The sequence below is a fragment of the Chrysochloris asiatica genome, unplaced genomic scaffold (assembly GCF_000296735.1).
Source record: "Chrysochloris asiatica unplaced genomic scaffold, ChrAsi1.0 scaffold00306, whole genome shotgun sequence".
NCBI classification, from domain to species: domain Eukaryota; kingdom Metazoa; phylum Chordata; class Mammalia; order Afrosoricida; family Chrysochloridae; genus Chrysochloris; species Chrysochloris asiatica.
The window spans coordinates 1327948-1341939 of record NW_006408824.1 but is presented as its reverse complement, the minus strand read 5'-3'; the positions used below and the strand labels follow the sequence as shown (position 1 = coordinate 1341939).

The window sequence follows — 13992 nt, the reverse complement described above, 5'->3', positions numbered from 1 at the left end:
GTTATGGTGTTGCAGGAGAATATTGAAAGTTCCATGGGCTGCCAAAAGAACAAACAGATTTGTGTTGGAAGAAATGCAGCCAGGGTGCTCCTTGGAGGCCAGGATGGCCAGACTTAGTCTTTCATACTTCGAACGTATTGTCAGGAGGGACCAGTTGCTGGAGAAGGATATCATGTTTGGTAAGATGGAGGGTCAGAGAAAAAGAGGAAAACGCCCAGTGAGATGGATAGGCAAAGTGGCAGCATCAATGGGCTCAAGCGTGGAAACAATTGTGAGGTTGGCTGAGGACCAGTCAGTGTTTTGTCCTGTTGTGCACAGGGTCACTGTGAGCTGGTACTGACTCGATGCGCCTAACAACGTACATTCAAACTATGCCTTGATCCCTGTAATACAGAGCCCTGTTGTTCTAAGATTGAGCATACATCCCTGTTTACCTCTGTTCCATTTAGCCAATGCAAACTTACCTCAGTGTTTCCCTTGTTCTTCTATCCCCTTTCCCCTTCTTGTGTTTTGCCCTCTCTGTTATTGTTTTTTTAAGTTGTGGAAGATAAAAGGGGGCTTCAAAAATTTATGGAAAATTGAATTAAGAGAAAGTGAATTTGTCCATGGACTTCTGAATCTCCTTTATGTATTAGATGAAAAAACTTGTGACAATTTCTTTTGGCGTGTTTGAAATATTAAGGTGCAGCATTCATCTGCCACTGGGCATGTCTTTGTGACCTCTAGTACCCAAGAATCCCTGGTGGCACCGTGATTAAGCACTTGGCTTCTAACTGAAAGGTCAGCAGTTTGAAACTACCAGTGGCTCCACAGGAGTAAGACGTGGCAATCTGCTTCCTAAAAGATTACACTCTTGGAAACCCTATGATGCAATTCTATTCTGTCCCTTACGGTCACTGTGATTCAGTCTGGACATGAATTAACTGAATAGCAATGAGTCCCTTTTGTGATCTATGCATTTAAAACTTGAAACCCCCAAAACCAAACTTGTTGCCATGGAGTTGATTCCGACTCACAGCAAGCCCATAGGACAGAATAGAAGTGCCCCATAGAGTTTCTGAGTTTTAAATTAAATCTTTATGGAAACAGAGTGTCACATCTCTATCCTGCAGAGCAGCTGCTGACTTGGAACCACCAACCTTTTGGTTAGAAGCCAAGAGCTTAACCACTACACCATCAAGGCTCCTTATCGCAAAAGAAGAGAGTTTAAAGAACAACTATCCTATGTATGTATCTCATAGTGTGTGTTTCTCAAAAACATATTTGTAAAATATAATAGCAATGAAAACTCAAGAGAAGTAGAAGAGAAAGAATTGGGATAAAATCCAAAACTGATGCAAGCGGAAATAAATGTACAAGCAAAAAAATGAACAAAGCCAAAAACTTTTTTTAAAAGTTTAAAAGCCAAGCTTTTAAAACAATAATAAAATTGTTAAAACATTTAGCAACACTGACCAAGAACAAAGAGAGAAAACATGAATTACAAATATCAGGCATGAAAAAGCAGACTCATTACAGACTTTCTAAATCCACAGCCATCTCGTTGACTCTGACACATAGACCCTAGAGGACAGAGTAGAGTTGCTCTCTAAGATTTCCAAGGTTGTAAATCTTTATGGGAGCAGATAGCTTCATTTTTGTCCTGTAGAATGTGGGTTCAAACTGATCTTTCAGTTAGCAGCTCAATACTTAAACCACTGTGCTACATAGACATTCTAGGCATTTTTAAAAAAGATAGTAAGAGAATGCTATGAACGATTGTTTGACAAAAAGTTTGGAAATTTGCATACAATAGACTATTCTTTGGAAAGAACTTACCAAAGCTAACACAAGAAGAAATAGAAACTTGATCAATGTTATAGCTGTTAAGGAAATAGAATCCATCATTTAACAGCCTTCACACACACACACACACACACACACACACACACACACACACAAACACAAGTAACTCAGGCTCAGAAGGCTTAACCACCAAATTCTTCCAAACATTTAAGAATGAAGTAAATCAATCTGAAAGGTAAATAAATCATTAAAAATATTACTTTATTTTAATGAGGCCAGTTTAACCTTGATACCAAAGCCTGACTAAGATGTTGTTAAGTGCCATCAAGTTGGTTTTGATTCATGGTGATTCTGTACATGGTGTTTGAGGAACAACTGGTAGGTTTGAACCACTGATCTTGTGGTTAGCAGTCCTCACCTCACCAGAACTCTGACAAGGATATTACAAGGAAGGGAAATCACAAACCAATATTTCTCATGAGCACAAAGACAAATATCCAGAATAAAATATTAGCAAATCACATTTTGTGTGAGAAACACAAATCATAATACATCATCACCAGGTGAGGTTTGTTTCAGAATACAGGGTGGTGTAATAGCCACTGTATTCTTTAAATGGAAGAGAAATTACTTGCCTTCATCCTGCCAAAAATCCATTTGACATACAAGTTGATAGAAAAAAAGGACAAAAAATTTGAACAGACTCTGACAGAGAAGCCACTCAAATGCGCATGATCAGTTCCTCTCCTCCATTAATTATTTGCCTCTTGTCTGTTTTTTGCCTCCCTGAACTAGAAGTCAGAGTTTTTTGTCTATTGTGGTGATGGTCATGTCCCTAGAACAACCCAAAAAACCCACTGGTATCGAGTAGATTCTGACTCATAACAACCACATAGGACAGAGTAGAACTGCTGTCAATCGTCTGGAAGCAGACAGCCTCATCTTTCTCCCTCTGAGAGGGCTGTGGGTTCAATCTTTCCCTAGTGTGCAATGCTTAGCCCACTGCAACATCAAGGATCCTTTTTTGTCCATTGTGTTGATGGCTATGGCTCCATTCATAGTCAAAGAAAGACAGAAAGGTGATACGCAAGCCTTCTGGAATCAATGCGGACCTGCCTGTGGGGAGCATGTCTGCAGCTGCTGCTTAAAGGTGTCATGCAGAACAGTCACACCTGTCAAATGTGCCTGCCCCAAAGACTGCTGTCAGCACCTCTTTTGGCATGTGTGCTCACACGTGCACTTTCGCACACACTTACGTACATGCTCAGCTCCTGTCTGGACCCTAGAGGCAGGTAAGTTTCCTGGCAAGATGGCATGGGGCACCGAGGGTCAGGTAGGAAGAAGGGGCCTGGTACCACCTCTAATTCCCTCTGAACCTTTCCCTCCACTTTGATTCTGGACGCTAACGCTAGGTCCTGAGATGCCAACTCCATGCCGAATCCTAGCTGTGGTGATGATGAAGAGTCCCAGTGACCTCCAGAAGGGAGCCCTGCACATCACAGCCAGACAGGAGCCTATTTCACAGATAGGAAACTGAGGCTCACACGTCCAAAGACCTTGTTCCCTTCACATCTGTTGGGGACTTAGAGCAGCTGACTAGACCCAACACTCCTCAAGGGAAAGGACCTGCTATCCTGAGCCTATTGGACAGAAACCCTCACCCAGGTCCTAGCTGCAGCAGATGACCTGGTGCTGATGGGACAATGAGCGAAGAGGTTGGGCCAACCCCAGAAGACCCTGTTGTAGAGAGCCTTGAGGTGGGGAGGCAGCTATACTAGCCCCAAGGCCTGGCCTTCAGAGGTTGTGTGACCCTCTCAGTCCCACACAGCAGCTGGACCAGTCCCAGGCTTCCTCCCTTCCATTCCTAACTTCTTCAAGCAAGAACAGGAAGCAGTGAGCATTGTTGGACAAGAAAACACTGCGGGGGTGGAGGAAGAAGCCACATCCGCCCTCTTCCCTCTTCACAGAACGTGGGGACCCTAGGCCCTCTTCCCTCTTCACAGAGCTTGGGGACCCTAGGTGCTGTCTCTGCATCCCTATCCTTCAGAGCAGGGAAGGAGCTCTTCTGGGGTGGGGTTCCCTCCCCATCCCCAGGGCTAGCTAGCTTTCTGTCTGTCTCTGCCCCCTCATCCTTGTCACAGAGAAGTCATTCTGAGGAGAGAGGACAGAGTCAAGCAAGTGAGAGTGGGGGGTGCAGGAGCCTCTGCAGCAGGGATAGAGGAACAGATGAGGGGGAAGAAATGAATGAACAAATGCACAAGCCAAGGGGGATGTCTGTAGGGAGGTTGTCTGGGAGCAGGGCTGGGACCCAGCTACATTCCCTCTAATTGGGAACCGTCACCTCTGGGGACAAAGAACATCTGATTCTGACAGTGGTCTGTGAGGCAGATATTCCGGGAAGCAGACCTGGCTACAGCAGTGGGGGCAGGCAAGGGAGGGGGCCAACAAACTTCCCTAGGGCAAAGTTTCCTGGAAGCGGGGTGAGAAACGCCAGCTGTACTCCCGCACCAACATCACACAAATGTTCCTCCTGCCCTTGGTCAAGGGCCCAGTACCAGCACAGGGTGGGGAGTGAGGATGTGGGGGGGTGTATGGGGGGGCTGGGGTAGAAAATAGAGGCACAGCAATGGGTTTTCCATTTCTGTCTCAGGCACAGGCTGGTGAGAGTGTGGCCCTGAGCAACATGGTGTAAATCCCGGGCAGGTCAGTGCTATGTGCAGCACCCAGGCACTCTCAGCAGCCAGCATGGGGGTCAGCCTGGGCCACCACTTCCCACCTGTATGAGTTGAGCCTTCAGTTAGGAGGGAACTCACCCTCTCTGTCCACACCTTGCTCTAGGCTCATCTCTGGCTTGGAGCTGGGGCCCCAGGTGCAGGGCACTGAGGCAAACCCCTCGGCCTAGGTATGCCCTGCACAGACCCCCTCACCCCCGTTACTCACCGTCCGATGTCTGAGCAAACCTTGGAGTCAGCGGCTACAGCTGCACGAGAAAAGGCTTGGGGGCCACAGGGGGGATGGTGTCTGAAGAGGACCACTGTGGGCACAATGATGACCACTGCCAGCCCCAGCCCCAGCAGCACCAGGCTGACAGTGGGCCCTCGGCCCCGAGCCATGGCTCCAAGTTCTCAGGTGAGGGCACAGACAAATGGAGAGATGGATCAGAAGAGGGTTCACATAGGTGGACTCACAGTTGATTGGACAGATGAACAAATAGTTGGGAGGCAGAGACCGACAAGCAGATGGATGGACACACAGATGGAGAGATAGGATAGTCCAGAAGGTTGGACAGACAGACAACTGAGCAGAAACAACCTTACAGAGCAGCAGCCAGCAGGGCAGACAGGCAGCAAGGCTGCTGCCCCCTCCCAGAGCTTGATCCAGCTGGACTACAGAGACAGCTCTGGCTGCATGCCTGAACTTTCAGTTTTCAGTCCCTTGTGGGCCTTGTCGGGGGGCCGGGGTGGGACAGCGGGGCGTCTAGGGGGTGTTGTTCTTCCAAAGAGGAACAGCGTCCCTTGCTGCTGTTAACTCTCTAACTGCCTAGCTGGTGACCCTGCCCATGGTGCCCAGGACGACCCCAGGTGCTGAGCACTCCCCACAGCTGTTCTCAGTTCCCAGAGAGGATGGAAGCAAAGTTCAGGACTCAAATGAGGATCCAGGCACCAGGCCCAGAGAGGGCGGGCCCCTGCTCTGGCAGATAATGTTTCTGGGCAGAGTCAGAGGGAGATGGGGTCTGGAGCAGGAGGGGGCCCAAGACCATGTCACTCAGGATCTGGTTCAAGTCTCAGCTTGACCACAGCCTGGCCCAGGGGAGTCCCCAGGAGACCTCAGCTTCCTATCTGTCTGCACAGTGGGCAGGCAGGCAGACGATGCACCAATGTGTGTGGGTGTGTGGGAGGGGGGTGGGCAGACAGTGCACACACCCCTCCTTGAGTGCCAATGACACCCCCACCCCCACCCCTGAGCTTGTCCTCCTCAGGTCCCAGTGTGCTAACCACCAGAGAGTCAGGACCTGACTGGGCTGGGTGCCCTCAACAGCCCGCATAGCTCCCCAGCTGAGCCCCCACCTCAGACCCGGGGTGGCTCCTGGGGCCACAGAGAACCAGAGGCCCACGCTGAGGGGCTGCCGCAAAGGTCACACAGGCTGCCATGCCTCCAAGTCCAGAGTCCTGGCCAGCCTGAGCCCTAGAGGCGAGCCTTCCTGGAGGTCTGTTCCCACACTCTTCTCTGGGCCTCCATCGGACCCTCTTGCCTCAGTGACATTGCTCAACCAGGAACCACGGCTTCCTGGGCTGGGGCCAGCCCACCCGCCCACCGCGGCGCCTTGTTCAGGCCAGGGAAGAGGGGGGCAGGGAATGGGAATAACGTTGGGGCTGGCTGGAGGCACAGAGCCAGGATGTCCAGCTAGGAGGGGACCTGGGTGTCCTGGTGCAGAAGGTGATAGGGTGGGGGTGGGGGAATGGAGGAGAGGGGATATCAACAAGAAGATTCAGAGGGGTCAGTGGTTTGCAGGGAACATCCAGTTCTGGGCCAGCAGGTCAGCATCCAGAGCACTATGTCCAGCCCCCACCCTTCTCACGCTGTGCACACAAAGAAAGCAAGGCATCCTTCAGGCTTCGGCGTCTCCCTGCAAGTGGGTTCGTGATTTCCTCTAACAGAATGTTTCAAGTACTCAGCTGCTAACCACAAGGTCAGCAGTTTGAAGCCACTAGATATCCACTAGTCACGGCAGTACAAAGCTGTGGCAGTGTGCTTCTGTAAATTTCAGTCTTGGAGACCCTATGTTGTTACTAGGTACCATCAAGTTGACTCATAGGGACCCCATGTACAACAGAAGGAAACACAATCCTCACAATCACTGTGATATTAGAGCCACTATGGCAGTCCATCTCATTGAGGGTCTTCCTTTTTCGAGGATCTTTCATTTACCAAGCACAATGTCCTTTTCCAGGGACTGGTCCCCCCCGATTACATGTCCTTGTTTCTACAGAGTGTTCTGGCTGTACTTTTTCCAACAGCTCTTTCAATATTCTTCACCAACACCAGAATTCAAACTCTTCCATTATTCTTAGGTCTTCCTTAATCATTGTCCTGGAATCCCTATGTTGTTGTTGCTAAATGCTGACGAGTTGGTTCTGATTCACAGCATCCCTATATAGGTCGAACTGTAGACCTTGCAGTTCAAATCAACCTTGTAGTCAGTCCCAAGCATTAATTAGCAGTGCCACGCCCTATTCTGTCCTATAGAAACAACTCGATGGAGTTGGAAACAACTCAGTGGAGTAGGTCTGTCCTCTGGGAATAAAGTGAGGACTGCAAGGGGAACTGGCCAGCTTTCATTCTTCCCCTGTGACCCAGGCCCCTAACCCTTCAGGGCTCAACTCCCCCATAAGCAGTGAGGAGAAGGAATTCCACAGGAACAGAACCCCACTTCCCTGGGGGTACACTTAGAGTCTGAGGTTTTCCTGTCTCATGAGAGGAGCCCAAACCTGGCCTCCCCAGCTTTTCCCAGTTCCTTGTGCTCACTGGTTGGGGTCTGTGACCAGGTTACCTGACTGAAGTGTGTGTGTGTGTGTGTGTGTGTGTGTGTGTGGTGGGGGGGGAGGGGGAGGAAGGTGCCTGGAGAGTCCATCCACTGGTTCCCTCCCATACCAGCCCTTTCTGGCTGAGTACTCAGCCAACTCCATCCCACTCCTGGGGATCCTGGCCTCATTTTGGAGCTGACCCCAGCCAGTACATTCAGGTTTGCGTTTGGAAAACCCCAACTGGGCTTCGATTAGCATGTTTTGCTCCAGCCTCTTACCTAATCAGCTGAGGAGATTCCCCTGTCAGACCTCAACTTCACCTCCCCACGTCCACGGCGCACGGTGTTCCATCCTTGTTGGCCAGCAGGGCTGAGGAACAGGGTCTGGATTCCTAACCATCTGTCGTTATCTAGAGTGGGGGCGCCCCCTGGTGACCCACGTGACAAAAGGGCACAGCCCAGCCCCAGAGTGAGCCTCCCCTTCCAACCCCCACTCCCTCACTGCTCTTGCTCCAACGTCCAGGAACCCACCTCTCACACACCCCTACTCCCCCAACCCCAGCACATGGACTCCAATCACACACAGAACGATGAGGCCAGGCCAAGAGGCTGCCCAGCACCTCGGCCTGTTTATTGTGATACTTGTCTACTCCTGGGCGATGTAGGCCCCCAAAGTCTGGCTCCTGGCCAAGACAGACATCCCACCCCTAGGTCACTGATCAGCCTAGATGCCCTGCATTGTTAGTAGCCTGCAGGCTCCCCGCCTTTCCGTGAGTCTGAGGCAGCAGCCCAGCCGTTGGGTGTGCGGAGGACAGCCTGTACCACAGCAATGTAGTTGGGCGTGACCTCAGTGTCGTGGTGCCGGTTCTTCAGGGCTGAAGTCACCGCCTGCCAGGAGGGGAGAGGGCTTTAGTGGAACCAGGCCATTTCCGGTTCTATGGTCAGGACAGCAAGTTGCGGTGGCTGGTTGTCACTGCGGACATACTCAAGATGACCAGCCGGGCAAAGGCCCCATCCCTAATCTACCCGGTAACAACTCAAGATGTCCAACTCCAGCCCAGGCTGCCCCGCCCTGGCCACTCGGAGACTCCATTTCCGGCCCGCGGCCCACCTGGTCCATGTGTCTCTCCAGCGTGGTGATATTGGGCAGGAGCTGATTGTGCAGCCGAGGCTCCTCCACTGCCCGCTTCACATCATACTCGAACCACAGGCTGTGGATGATGGCCTGGGGGACAGGGGCAGTGGGGGAGGGGGACAAAGGGGTCAGCGTGGCTGAAGCGGAGGCAGGAGGGGGCGGGGAGGGGTTTGGACGTACCAGCGCGATAGCTGTAGTGATCTTCGTGCCACCAGAGGCGCCCACCACCATGCGGACCTGGTTGTCGGGGCCCACGATGATCGTCGGGCACATGGACGAGACAGGTTGCTTCCCTGCGGCCGCCAGGAGGGGTGGGGACAAATGGGGTCAGCAGCGTTCCGTGGGATGCAGCCCCCACCCCACATAAATCCCCATCCCACACCTGGCTTGATGAAGTTGGCAGGTGAGGGGGGAACGCCAAATTCGTTGATGATGTTGGGTGAGCTGAAGTCGTCCATCTCGTCATTAAACAGGATCCCGCTGGCCTTAGAACGAACCTTGGAGCCGAAGCTTAAGAGTAGCAAGGTCATATTGCTGTCACGAGGTCTTGTGTCATGCCAACTTGGGCCCTCACCTGTCTGTTGCCTCTCATTCCAGTAGGACACCCCCTCCATTGGCCCTGCCTACATCAGCCACCCATTCAGGGCTACACCCACTCACTGGGCCCCACTTCAACTCACTAAAAGTTCCGCCTAGGGCTATGTATGCCCTCATTGGTCCATTGCCCCCACCTGTCTCACTCAGGCATAGCCATGCCCACCCGTTGGGGACTCCCCCCACCCCCAGGGTCACGCCCACACCCACTTCTTGGTGGGGAGGGGAGGCAGACAGCAGTCAACCTTGCTGCTTCCCCTTCCAGCCCTACCCCCCTGGCGCTTTAGCAGTCCTACTAGAGATTGATGGTGCTGGTGGCCGACACGGCACTGCCGTCCTCAGAGACCACTGACAGGTGTGCTGTGCCCCCGTCGTTGGGTGTGTAGAACTCAGGTTCATAGTACGACACAGGGTGCGTCGTGTCGTCTGAGATCTTTGACCGGAGTTGGGCAGCGAAGAACTCAGAAGTCATATTGTGGACCACCTGCAGAGACCCCAGAGCTGGCCTGAGGAGGTGGGAGGGGTGGGGATGGGCACAGGGTCTCAGAAAGCCCCCTCTGACCATAACCTTCCTGTCTCCTAAAGCCTCCAGCCATGTCTCCCAGGGGCTGGCCCAGCATCCCTTATATGGTCTGCCTTCTCGAGTCCCTGGTATCTGCGTCTTTCCAGCAGTTCTGAACAGCTTCTCTCTGTCTGTCCTGCCAGCCCCAGCCTCCCACCTCATTCAGCCATTCATTCTGTGACATAGATATTTATGGGACTTGTGCTGCCTGAGCACAGGGACCCACTTTCCCCAGCAGGCACAACAGCAAGAGAGGTGCAGGGAAGCCAGGGAGCCATCAGGGAAGGTTTCTTGGTGGAGGTGACATCTGCAGAGAGCACTGAATATAGCTGGAAAAGGAAATGAGCCCTGGGCTGGGCTTGTGAAGGTGGGAGGCCAAAGGAGGAATGGGGTTAGAGAGAGGACATTGAGGATGAAGGTGTAACCAAGGGTACAGAATCTGGAGCAGTCAGCACACTGGGAATCTTCTTACAGGGTCCCTCTGGAGGTTGTGTTTGGACAAGGGTGGAGCCCAGTTGGGGCAGAAACACTCAGTCAAGGCAACCCAGTAACCTGCAGCCTGAAGTAGCTATGACCAGGAAAGTGGACAGTGCAGAGACAGAGTTGTGCAGACGTTTTCACTGCCCATCGGACAAAGCTGAGTCTGTCCCAGTTAGGAAGGTGGTGGACCTCCATGTGTGGTGCTCATGGTCAAGGTCGGGGCTGGGAAATAGTGAGCATACGTCAGTATGTTGTGGTTAGCTGTCTTTCGGTGGGCCCCTGACTTCGCGTGATGTTATTATGCACAATAGAATAGAGCTGTTGTGATCCATAGGGTTTTTACTGGTTAATTTTTATACAGAGATCATCAGGCCTTTTTTCCTGGTCTGTTTTAATTGAGAAGTTCCACTGAAACCTGCTCAGCATCTTAGCAACATGCAGCCTCCACAAACTAATGAGTGGTGGCTGCCAATGAGGTGTAGTGGCAGGAATTGAACCCAGGTCTCCCATAAGGGAAGCAAGAATTCTACCACTGGCCATTAAATGGTATGCAAGAGGCTATTTGAAGGAGTCCTGGTGGCAAAGTGGGTTAAATATTGGACTGCTACTTGAAAGGTCAGCAGTTTGAACCCTCCAACCTATCCACAGAAAAAAGATATGTCAATCTGCCTCTGTAATGATTTACAGCCTTGGAAATCCTATGGGACAGTTCTATTGTGTCCAATAGGGGGCTGTGAGTTGGAATCCACTTGATGGTGGTAAGGTTGAAAGCTGTGAGTCTAAACAAGGTTCTTGAGGCTGCCAGGGCAGAGAACAGAAGTGGCCCAGGGTCCAGAACCATAGCCCACCGCAGGTAGTCAGGTAAGAGTTCTCTGATAAGGGCAGAAACCTCTAAGCAGCTGGGGCCAAGTCTGGCCTGTTTTTTTGCATGGCCCTTGGGCAAAGAATGCTTTTTACACTTTTAAAGGCTGATAAGTTGGTGAGAACCTAAGAATACACCAGCATATCATCATCAATTAAATGCATACACAACTGGACACCACAATGTCTAGAGATAAGAGACAATTTCAGTTCCCATGAAAAAACAAGAGAGAATGGCTCAAACAAATGTCCATGACGCAGAGTCAGTAAATGTTTCTGAGGAAGAAAATAATGGAAATATCTGAAAAAGAATTCAGAAGAGCGACATTTAGGCACTTTCAACAGATTGAGAGAAAGATCGAGGAAAGCATGAAGAACACAGGGAAAAAATTAGAAGAAATCAGGAAAACACTACAAGAACACACAGTATAAATGAAAAAATTTAAACAATGCAAAACCTGCAAACAGAAATTCAGAAGATTAATTTTTAAGATTTCAGAAGTGGACAATACATTGAAAGAGCAAAGGCGTAGATCTGAATCAATGGAAGCCCGAATTAGTGAGCTAGAAGATGAATTTGTCAATACTAGCAAACTAGAAGAACAATCAGAGAAAAAGAAGGAAAAAATCCAATCTATGTGGGATACTATGAAGAGAAATAGCTTATGGAAGACTGAAATTCAAGAACAGGAAGAGACCACAAAATCCAGAGAGAAAATTGTTGAAGAGCCGTTGGAAAAGAACTTGTCTTGCATCATGAAAGATGAGAAGATAGACGTTCAAACAGTCCAAAGAACAACAGGACACACCCCAAAATAAAATCACCGAAACATGTTTTAATCAAACTTGTCAAAATCAAAGACAAGGAAAGCCTCCTGAGAGCAGCTTGGGAAAAATGAAAAGTCCTTTATAAAGGAGAACCAAGAAGATGAAACTCAGATTTCTCAGCGAAACCATGCAGGCAAAAAGATAACGAAACGATACATACAAAACTCTGAAAAAGAAAGTTGCCAACCAAGAATCATATACTCAGCATAGCTACCCTTCAAATACAATGGCAAAAAAAAGAATATTTGCTGATAAACATAAAGGAATTTGTAATAACAAGAACAACTTTATAAAAAAATACTACAGGTTGTTCTTTGCATTGAGAACCAGTAGCAACAGACAACAATTTGAGATTAACAAACAGGATGAAACCACCCAAAACTCAATTCAGATATTAAAGTGGGAGAAAGATGAGGCTTTCTGCTCCCATAGGGATTTACAGCCTTGGAAACCCTGTACAGGGTCACTATGAGTCGGAATCGACTCCACGGCACATAACAACAACATATATATATATATCATATATCAAGCAAATGGCAATCAAAGATGAACAGGAGTGCCAATATTAATCTCTGATAAAATAGTCTTTAAGGCAAAAACCACCATAAGAGAAAAGAAGGCCACTATGTCATGATTAAAAGCTCAATGGAAGGATTCATGATCCTTCATATCATCCAGATGACATAGCAATAATAACTATCAATGCTTCCAATAAAAGACCTTCAAAATACAAAAGTCAGACTCTAATAGAATTGAAGAAAGAAGCAGACAACTCCATAGTGATAGCGTTGTTAGGTGCTGTTGAGTTGGTTCCAACCCATAGTGACCTTGTATCGGGTTTCCAAGGAGCAGTTGGTAAATTTGAACTGCCAGTCTTGGGATTAGCAGTCCAGTGTTTATCCTATAGCACCATACTAGGACTTCACAATAATAGTAGGAGATTTTAATACAGCACTTTCAATGAAGGACAAAATAACTGAAAAGAAACTCAGTGAAGACACAGAAGAACTAAGCAACACAATCAACCAACTTGACCTCATAGACATACACAGAGCACTCAATCCAACAACTGCACAATATACATTCTTCTCCAGTCCTCATGGAACATGAGAGTATTTAATCTATTCTCCAGAATAGACCATATGTTAGGCCACGAAGCAAACCTCAGTAAATTTGAAAACATCAAAATACTACAAAGTATCTTTTCAAATCACAACACTATAAAATTATAAACCAACAATAAGGAGATCAACAATAGGAAAACCAACAAAAAAATTAAATACATGGAAATTGAATAACACCCTGCTTAAAAGCTACTGGGTAACAGAAGAAATTTAAATGGAATAAAAATATTCCTTCAATCAAATGAGATAAAAAATACTACATAACAAAACCTCTGGGACACAGCAATTTATAACAAACATGTTGTTGTTATTACGTGCTGTGAAGTTGGTTCCAACTCATAGCGACCCTGTATAGGGTTTCCGAGGCTGTAAATCTTTACCGGAGCAGAAAGCCTCATCTTTCTCCCGTGGAACAGCTGGTACTTTCGAACTGCTGACCGTAAGATCTGCAGTCTGATTCGTAGCCACTACGCTACCAGAGCTCTTTATAACAAACATACACATTCAAAAAGAAGAAAGAACCAAATTCAATACCTTAACCCAACATCTCCAACAATTAGAACAAGAGCATCAAAGTAAGCCTGCAGCTACCAAAAGAAAAGAAATAATGGAGGTTAAAGAGAAATCAATGAAATAGAAAACAGAAAAAACAATAGAAAGAATCAATAAGACAAGAATTTGGTTCTTTAAAAGGATTAATAAAATCGAAAAAACATTGGCAAATCTAACAAAAGTAAAGAAAGAGAAAATGTAAATATCACGAGTAAGAAATGATATAAAAAAATTACATGGGTGATGTCATAACAGAACCAACAAAAAGGATATTAACAGTCTGTGTTAATTTAGGTAGATCTAGTATTTCTAGAAATTTGTCCATTTCTTCTAACTTTTCAAATTTGTTGGAGTACAATTCTTCATGTTGTTGTTGTTGTTAGGTGTCATCGAGTTGGTACCGACCCATAGCAACCTTAAACACAGCAGAACGAAACACTGCCTGATCCCGGGCCAACCTCACTACTGTTGCCACGCTTGAATCCATCGATGCTGCCACTTGGCCAATTCATCTCATTGGGGGTCTTCCTCTTTTTCTCTGACCCTC

The 13992-nt window shown here is 48.2% G+C and overlaps 2 protein-coding genes across 3 annotated transcripts in view; both read right to left on the bottom strand.

Annotated features, from left to right (window-relative positions):
- Positions 1-4898, bottom strand: part of GGT5 (gamma-glutamyltransferase 5) — a 26766-nt gene extending 21868 nt beyond the window's left edge. Inside the window, 1 exon segment of the mRNA XM_006874929.1 lies at positions 4726-4898. Within this exon segment, the coding sequence (XP_006874991.1) occupies positions 4726-4898 (173 nt within the window).
- Positions 4899-8050: 3152 nt separating this feature from the next.
- GGT1 (gamma-glutamyltransferase 1) overlaps positions 8051-13992 on the bottom strand; it is a 30211-nt gene continuing 24269 nt past the window's right edge. The window contains exons 8-12 of one of the 2 annotated variants that reach the window (XM_006874927.1): positions 9335-9522; positions 8827-8954; positions 8625-8737; positions 8421-8534; positions 8051-8197 (exon numbers count right to left, since the gene is read on the bottom strand). In XM_006874927.1, coding sequence (XP_006874989.1) covers positions 8051-8197; positions 8421-8534; positions 8625-8737; positions 8827-8954; positions 9335-9522 — 690 coding nt within the window. Of the gene's footprint in view, positions 8198-8420; positions 8582-8624; positions 8738-8826; positions 8955-9334; positions 9523-13992 lie in introns of those variants that run through there. The other variant, XM_006874928.1, reaches the window with a different exon arrangement.